We start from the raw sequence: 9,208 nt of genomic DNA, 5'->3' as shown, positions 1-9,208 counted from the left end.
AATTCGAATTTCCCAATTCTATTTCCGTTACATAAATTATCAAATATATAATGTACAAGCGCACAAGTTCAATGACGTTTCTAGATTGTCTTTACACCATGAATGTCAAATGCAGCGCGGAGGTTGATTTACTCTCCTAATAAGGAGTTACCCGCGTATAATAGGGACCTTACGATCCCTCAACGGCGATGTCCATGAAAACGTCACTGGAAAATAGACTCCGCATCCTTTCAAACCATTTCGCCATTTTTCCAAGTCGCCCTGGGAATTTAGGCTGGAACTGAAGAGAGGGGGCCGCGCCCGAGTTCAGACAGAGAAGACAGAATTTATCGCCTTGCCGTTCCCGCCCTCAAAAAACTTGAAATTGGTCATTTCACGTCGTAGTCGTGCACGGAAGGCAAAGAAATGTACAAAAAAGCGTTGCCGTTACCGTTGTCGTCGCCGTTGTGAGATGGACTGGTTAGAACCCTGGATAAAATGTTTGTTCAAGTAGTCATTGTCCGCTAGAGGCCAAGGCCCATATGCACGCATAATCGCCAACTAACAACCGACAAGATCACTGTTCTTATAACTATCTCTATCTTTTTGCCACTTATGTGTAGAGACTATTGAAATAAATGCTGTCTGTATAATTTTTGTTGGAGCTTTGTGACTAAAAATACTGAAATGTGTCTAGCGCGCCATTTTGACTCATTTTCCTGACTTAACTGACCGACTTCGGTTTTACTTTTTCAGTTATAAGTTATTGACGGCAAATGAAGCCTTCACAACGAGATTCTATTCTGTTTTATTTTAGCTTGGAGTTGCATACTCAAATATCTTTTGTTTCTGCTTGATTAGAACTCCTTGACTCCTTTTTCGGTAATGAACCTTGACGTTTCGCACAGTACAAACTGGCACTTTGATGAGCACGCTTGGCTTTTATTTCAAGACCATCAGATGTGTACCTCAGACTAAAAATAACCTTTTCTTTTTCTTAAGAAAAATTGTCCAAATCTTTGACATCTTTGGGTGTGTTGAGGCTAGCACCTTGAATCCTTGTTAATTAACTAGAACAGGCCAGTCTTCTTCAGACTTTCCTTCACTGATCGTCTTACTTCTCTGATCCTCCAGTAATAAAGAATTGGGTTCAGTGTCGAATTTAGATCAACTAAAGTCAGCGCCATCGCCCTTACAAGATATAGAGACTTGGATACTTCATGTGGTCTTTTAGGCAAAGCGTGTGCTGCAGCATATGGAAGATAACAGACTACTAAAGTTAGCTGTACACACAGCGCAGTTTTGACCGACTTCTTGTATCGCGCAAGGTTAAGCGGCTGGAGGTTTTGGCCCGGTTGTCCTTGATAGGCAGTTTTTTTGACTTTATATGAATGACAGCGAAGAAAACGAAAAATCATGGCATAAGCGTAAATAGAAGTTACCAGGCACGATAATATTATAATGTTACCATACCACAGTGTTATGAAATAATTCACAAAATAGAGTGTGGTGCCGATAATGGAAAGAAGCCACACAGCGATCAAGGTCATGCATGTTCGCTTCAAAGTTACAATCTGTTTGTATTTGAGCCCCAGCATCAGTGCTAAGCGCCTATCGATGCTTATTGCCGTAAGTGTTAGCAGAGACACTGAGCCCAATATGTAACCCGTGATGTGGCTGATGAGAGCTGAGTATCGACAGGTCGCGTTCCCCCCAAAAACTAGTGAAGTCCAATACACAGCAATGGCTGGTTCTGCAATGAGCCCAACGCAGAGGTCAGATGCTGACAGGCAACGGAGAAGAAGTTTAGACGGCGTGTGAAGAGATGATTTCTTGTGAAGCGCAACTAGGATTAACGAGTTCCCAAGAAACGCACAGATGGACAGGAAAATGTTCAGCACAATAAGACATACAAGCGGATGTTGTATACCTTCAGCTAATTCTGGGGAACAGTATGGCACTAGAGGATTACTCAATGTGGTCTGCTTTTCATGACCGGTGAAGTTCGCAGTTGTCGTCATTTTTCTGCAAGCCGAAGACGTGCTTTGAAGCTCATTTTTCACCTTTTCACAATTACACCGGAGTTCCCCGTTCTGACTTTGAAGGTTGCAGATGAAAATGTTAAGCCGAGAGTTCTTGTTTATGACAGGAGAGTTTGACTGCAGGTGTGTTCACCTCGGCACATGCGCCAAGCTGCTGGCGCGTTGAAGCCTGATTCATATTTAATTGTTAGATGTAAATTTTTTGTAACTTGTTTTAATTTAGAAATATTAAAACTAGCAGCTGACTTTTTGTTCATAATTAAAGTATCTTTTTTTAAACATAATAAAACAAGCAGAGCATGAAATAAGGCATTTTGTGAACACAAAAACAAGTTCTTATTGCTTATGATCCCGGTTAAAACGTTTTTCTTTTGTGTCATATGGGAGCTGTATGGTGGCCCACAACCGTGTCACGGCAAAAACAAAAACCTCACGGCAAAAACAAAATACCTCAAGGCAAACAAAACCAAAAACCCCACGGCAAAACCAAATACTTCACAGTGAGCAAAATGGCTTTGGTTTTGCCGTGGGTATTTGCTGTTGCCGTGGGGTATTTGGTTTTTGCTGTGAAGTATTTGGTTTTGCCGTGAGGTCTTTGGTTTTGCCGTGAGGTTTTTGGTTTTGTCGTGGGGTATTTTGATTTTGCCGTGAGGTTTTCGCTTTTGCCGTGAGGTTTTTGCTTTTGCCGTGAGGTTTTTGGTTTTGCCGTGTGGTTTTTGGTTTTTCCGTGATAGTTGTGGGCCACCGTAGTATGAGCTGTACCGCAAGGAATGTCCTCAAGAATAAAGAATATACTCATTGTGATGAGCTTTCACTTTTAAGCACAGTGACATCCGGCTGAAAAAAAAACCATTTACTTTCGATTCCAATTCAGTTTTAACTCCTAATTTGTTTAGAGAGAAAAAACAGTATTTATTTGGCGTGGCATCAGATTTCGTTTTTGTTCCACCCAAACCAGAATTTCAGATAACTGTCGTCTCTAAAAACACTCTGGAGAGTTATTCCCCTACGGTAGTTTTCCATATCATTTAAATAGCCGCAATTTTAATAAACAATTACAGCATATAAGAACCGACCAGGACTGACATTGCCTAGGGATTACCGCGATTAAGAAATCAGGAAGTGATATCATGGAAACTTCGCGTTGGCCAAGAAGTGGGTAGATAAAGTAAAAACGTGGTTACATTTAACCTGCTCATTCCTTTGTGTGGGATTTTATCTGTGCTTTCAGAAACTATCCCTCTATTCTCTTATTATGAATACAAAATTTTCAAGGGTTATGTTAGGAGAAGTCAGTAGCCTAGCCAAAAATAGGGACCAAAACTAAAGTTCCTTTTCAGCTCAAAGTTGAAACAAGGCCTGGCATTGTCGTGTCTGACAAATGATTCATAGAGTGACAGTTATCAATATGGAAAGTACTTTTTCTTCTAATTTGTTGTTGTCATCTAACTGCTATATGACACTGCGTGAGATAAAAAAAAAATGCTATGCGCTTCTATTGCACTCACTTTTGATGTCGCCAATCTGTCTGTATTGAGGCCTTTATAGTTTGGTTTAGGACAGACTACGTTAGTAATTAGTCCACGCGCGTTAAAGGTTTCGTTTTCGTTGTCACTTTTAGGGCTTTCAACAAGTTGCTCGACCCAAAAAGTTTCCCGGCCGTAATTTCTCAAAAAGTTGCTCAAAAGACAATCAAAAATTGATGTTTGTAAAGAACGTTGCTCACAAGTTGCTCGGAAAAAAAAAATTTTGTTTTGGTCTGATGCTAAAATATGCTAGTCACTTTCGTAAAAGTGGCTCGGTGGGTAGGGCAATTAAAAAGGAGGAGCGGTCGTATGCACTTGCCGCGGGATCGTGCTAATCGGGGCAATTTTTTCGCTCTTTAACAAACATGTCACTCGTTTTCCGGTCTATAATAATGTCAATGTTGTGGTTCAGTTTTGTAAACATTGATAACAAAACACCAAAGACAAAAGCGACTTGAGGTTTCCCGATATTTCGGACAGACAAGCCGTTCTTCTTTCTTAGGCCCTGTTTACAAGGATGGTGCTAGGATTACCCTAGGACTCGCCTATTTCTTCTTTTTTCACACGACGTGTTTACAAGGCAGGGAGGGTAACCCTAGCGTTAGGATAACCCCACCTGAGTGCTAGGGTTACCCTAGCAAGAGGGTTACCCTACCTGCCTTGTAAACGTTCAACTAGGGATAACTCGCCTGGCCGGGACAACTTTCCGCCGTCATGCGCGACCAGTAATCGTGCCAACTTGAACGGCATTATCTAATTTCTCAGCTTGATTATAAACATCTGAAAAATAAGAAGCTATTTTCTGTCTACCCGCGATGATAATGTTTTCCCTTTTTTAGAATTCAGAACGTGTTTTCCATAGAGAACTTCAAGATTATTTCAAATTTTCGGACCGTTACGAAGAATGTCACGCATGACGAAACTCGTCAGCAAAGCTGGTTAAGTTGACCCGAGTGATAGGGTAACCCTACCTGTGAAATTTGCTTGTAAACCAGAGCTAACTTCAACCTGCTTTCTAGAGTACCCTTAGCACAAGGGTAACCCTCTCTCCTTGTAAACAGGCCCTTAATGAAGAATCGGAAAGTCGTTTCAATACGAGAAGCAATTGGGAATTTGATACAAAAGTAGTGTTCAAATGGGCCAATAATGATTAGCCTGCGTAGCAAGCGTTTTCCGTGCGGTTTAAGAACGAGGAACGAGAGTCAAAGACCGCGCGAAAAATTGCATTTTTTGGCTCTTGTTTCATTTCTCGCGCGACCAAAACTGAGAATCCCGTTCCTCGGTCTTTCTTTGCTCCGAAACCAAACGGAAACCCTTGCTACGCAGGCTAATTCAGATTAAAAATGGTCTCATCCCCAGAACCCCCGGGCCAATTCTGTGGTCAGGTCGTTCCCAGATTCTGTCGTTCATCCCGGCCGAGCTGGTAACGACTCATAAAACAAAATGGCGTCTCAACGTGGTCGTATGTGCACAATATTTTTCTATAATTTTTTCTTAAAATCGGAAGTGAAGGAATAGAAATTTCAAATGATGGCTGCCTGATTATGAAAAAAATTTGAAAGGTGGGCGGGTCGCCCAGTTTTTAGCCCAAATAGTCGATAGATCGCATCAATTCTGACATTCAAGAACAGCATGTCGAAGGCGACGAAGAGAAAACACGTTACAAAAGAGGTTCTGGATGATTATGTAGTGCCAGAACCAAATCAGCAGATCGTTAAGGTAAGAAGGTGTACACAATATGAAACAGATTTCCTTGTCTCCAGTATGGGTAGCTACATTTCCAAGATAAAGCGGCTTTGGATATGTAATTCTTATTTAAAAAATTTTAATTAATTAAGCTTAATTATTAATTGATTATTTGTTATTCCTTGAATAGTTTAGCTCATTAAGCTTAGCCCACTTGGATATGCACTCTCTAAAAGGCAGAAGTACCCCATTTTATACTGTGAAAGAGCTATGTTAGTGGAGGGCAGGTGGCCTGTTTATGTGGGAGTAGTGATGGGTAAGGTGGTAAACTATAGCTAGCCATACCTCCTATAGTCTGCTACACAGCCATTCTTTGTGTCATCATGGAGAAGCATAATTTTTGTGTAATGACCGCCCCCCCTCCCCTTCTGGCAATGAAAACAGAAGAGGGGGGGAAGTAGTACAGCTTCACGTAAGCTCTTTGCGGCTGAGTAGTTTAACTGTAGCTCCATTTTGTTTCCACTCTCACAAGAGCTAGGGAAATAATTGTCATGCTCTATTTGGCCAACAAAGCAACACTATAGTTCCTTCACTTAAAAAAAAGACACTCGTCTTTACTAAAATACCTGTCTATACTATTCAAGATTTTAGGAAGTCGTGGTAACAACCTTCATGAGGCAGAAACACCTGATGGCAGTAAATACCTTGTCAGTATGCCATCAAAATTTAGAAAAAGTGTCTGGATTAAACGAGGTATGGCGTAAACATTAAACACAAATATTACAAAGGGTGTGAAATTTTTAGTGTCACAATCATGCAACAAAGAAAATAATATCCAAGTCCCTCAGAATCAAAGTTTTTTTGTTATTGTCATTTTAGCTCAACTAAACAAGTGCAATTGCACAATTTCTGCTTATATTATGGAGTCTGAGCTGTGACTAACATCTTTTTTTAAATGTGCTTTCCAGGAGATTTTGTCATTGTTGATCCAATAGAGGAAGGAAACAAAGTCTGCGCTGAGATTGTTTATATTCTCTATAGCAAGCAAATAAAGTATCTGAAAAGTGAAGGCTTGTGGTAAGAGAAAAAGTCTGAATTACCAAGTGTTTACACAATATTATACGGGGCTGTCACTAACAGCCAGGCCGGAACTGAGATTTCTACTAACTCTTTTCGGAGGAAACAAAAAGAAAATAGAACATAAAGAACTTCCAAGCTGTTCAATTTCCTGCATATATGTTGCAGTTAATTTTTTATATCAGGTTATTTTTGTTTTTCCTTTGTTTTAAATTCACTAGCATATATTACCATACCCAAAAACAATGGAAAAATAAAAATTACGTGAGATATACCTGGCAACTTGGTGAAATCAGCCATAAGTGATTAAATGTTATTACGTACTTCTTTAATTTTGTACTGGTAACTAAAAACCACCCTTTTCAATTCAAAATAATGAAAATTTCCTTTCTCGTCATGTATGTTTTGTAGTAGTAATAATAAATTGAATAAATTAGAAGATAATAATGTAAGGTAGACCCCAACCCCCTGTTGGTATCTCACTACCACCCTAAAGTAGATTAATAATATTAATCTGTTTTTAAGGCCTGAGACGTTCATAGAGAAATCCCCTGCTGATGAAAAACCACATGTTAAACAAGGAAGCAGGTAAAAATGGTGATTACTTAAATAATGAGCTGTCTGTATCAATATCAATACTTTTCTTTCTGGAAGAGCTTATTTGTAGAAAATAATATAAGTTTGCATGGTTGGTTTTACAATCACTAATGCTGCTCTTGAAGTAAATTGCTTCAAAATTAATGATCACTGCATTCTTCACTAAGGGGTCAAGGTAATGCTTACTCTAGAGTGTATGATGTTAGATGTATGATGTTATCTTGGTTCATATTAGTGAAAATGAATCTTATCAATTATTTGATCCCAAAATAATAATTATTATTTTTAATAACTATTTTAATTATTATTATTATTACAACATTAATTTCCCGACAGGTCACCTTACGCCCCGCGCAAACGGACGCTTATCTCCTTAAGAACAAATTCAAAAAAACACTTTGTAAATTACTTTTTGATATTTTGAATTCAGAAGATGATACAATATATATTGACATGCCCAACTTAATTAAAAAGGTAAAATTGGCCCAAAATGTCAAAAAAATAAATTTTTGCTTATTACTTTTTACTTTTACAATATATTTTTTAATCATTTCTTCATTATTGTGTTATCTAGTCCTCATCCTTATTATGACTTTTATTTCATTTATTTGTAAACTGTAAACTTTCCTTAGTTAGCCTTAGTCTTAATTTCATATTTTGCACGCATTGTCCTGCCTCGATTAGCCTGGCTAGGTGCAGGCAATGCTTCTGTAATATTATCTGTTTATTAATAAGGTTTGTTGTTGTTGTTATGATTCAACTGTTTTTTTTTTTGGTAGTAATGTGCATAGGAGGGCCAACGAAGATATCAGTGATGATGATGAAGACGAGAATTCTGAGGACGACAATGATCTGTTTGTTAATCCAAACCACCAAAAGCCAACATGTTATGTAGACACAGACTCCTCAAGCGAAGAGAGTGACAACAACAATGAACAATGATAGCTACATTAATTTTGCACCATCAGATTTATATTAAGAAACTTATTTATTAGTTTTTTCTATAGGCAGGTTTATCAATTGTATTTTGGGATAAAGTTTCGTGATTAATCTCTTCCATCAGGTTTTTTTAAGTAAAAATATTCTATGCCTGCCACATCTGAACTTTTACGACTTGAATTAATTTCTAGGTATGAATTCTAAATTATTTTGTTTGAGAAAGTCATTGACAAGTACTTCATTTCTGTTGTTAAAAGCTTGAACTTGTGTTTTTTTGTGTGTGATGGCCCAATAGATGTAATAATTAATGTACCGGTAATAATTACTGAAAAAATTAGTACTCCTAAAAACAAGTAAGAATAAGATAGTTGATGCATGAATTACCTCAAGCCCAGTGAAGAAAGAAAGCAAACATTGTCAACAGGTTATTACAAAAATGTTTATTGGAAGCACATGACTATGTTAGATGCTTTCAACAGTTTTCATAGCAAGTAGCAAGTAGTTTAAACAGAAATAATACACAACCTGCAACAATAGGGCCATTTATACGAGGAAAAATAAGACGCGTCTTACATAAGACACGTCGTAAATAAGACGCGAACTGTACCATTTATACGAGCATGTCTTATCTAATAAGACGCATCTTAGCTAAGCCGCGTCTTATTTTAGACGAAATGTGCCGTTTATACGGAAAGTTTGCGTCTTATTTAAGACGCGTCTTATGTAAGACGCGTCTTATTTTTCCTCGTATAAATGGCCCTAATCTTGTTAATAAAAATTATTTACTGAAGGAGAGACTTGTGAGTTTTGACAAAATGTTTTTTTGGTAGCCTTGCAATCATGTAGTAGTGAAAATAAGCAGGAATTTCACATTGATAGATAAAAAGCCTTCAAGGACCTTATTTCATGAGCCCATTCAGTTATTTCCAGTACAGTACTTTTGGGTTGGTCAAGAATGTGAGTTTCTATCAGGATTGAGAGTGAAAATTGAATGGCCTGTAAAGCTTGAGAGGCTCACATGCAAAGCAAGTGTGAATCCATGCGTTTGGTGCTAATTGAGTCTGTAATGAACCATTCTACGTATTAGAGAAACTACTGTTACTATTAAAGGTGCACTGTTTTGATGATCAGAGCAACATCATCACCAACAATGCACCCATTTCAGGTGTCTAAAAAATTGTGAATTTTAAGAACACAAATTTCCTGTAACCGGGTACTTTGAACCAAAAAATCTGATTATTACAACAGATTAATCCTATAACTGATACCAGATCATGCTGGAGCAATATTCTGGCCCCGGTTGTTCAAACGTTGGATAGCGCTATCCACCGGATAAATCACTATCCAGCGGATAAGTATTAC

The 9,208-nt window shown here is 38.2% G+C and overlaps 2 protein-coding genes across 2 annotated transcripts; one reads left to right on the top strand and one right to left on the bottom strand.

The window, feature by feature from the left end:
* Positions 1–503: 503 nt before the first annotated feature.
* On the bottom strand, positions 504–2,072 carry LOC140943760 (melanocyte-stimulating hormone receptor-like). Its single transcript, XM_073392868.1, has 2 exons — positions 704–2,072; positions 504–672 (listed from the first exon to the last, which is right to left on the bottom strand). The coding sequence occupies exon 1, from the start codon at positions 1,998–2,000 to the stop codon at positions 1,050–1,052; it is 951 nt and encodes a 316-aa protein (XP_073248969.1). The 5' UTR covers positions 2,001–2,072; the 3' UTR covers positions 504–672; positions 704–1,049.
* A 2,898-nt stretch (positions 2,073–4,970) lies between these two features.
* LOC140942903 (probable RNA-binding protein EIF1AD) lies at positions 4,971–9,181 on the top strand. The gene is made up of 5 exons (XM_073391921.1): positions 4,971–5,266; positions 5,878–5,986; positions 6,202–6,310; positions 6,836–6,898; positions 7,687–9,181. The coding sequence occupies exons 1-5, from the start codon at positions 5,180–5,182 to the stop codon at positions 7,847–7,849; spliced, it is 531 nt and encodes a 176-aa protein (XP_073248022.1). The 5' UTR covers positions 4,971–5,179; the 3' UTR covers positions 7,850–9,181.
* The last annotated feature ends 27 nt before the right edge of the window (positions 9,182–9,208 follow it).

This window comes from Porites lutea, chromosome 7 (assembly GCF_958299795.1).
Source record: "Porites lutea chromosome 7, jaPorLute2.1, whole genome shotgun sequence".
Classification (NCBI taxonomy): Eukaryota; Metazoa; Cnidaria; class Anthozoa; order Scleractinia; family Poritidae; genus Porites; species Porites lutea.
Note: the sequence above shows the minus strand (reverse complement) of the source record. Positions and strands in the feature narration are given on the sequence as shown.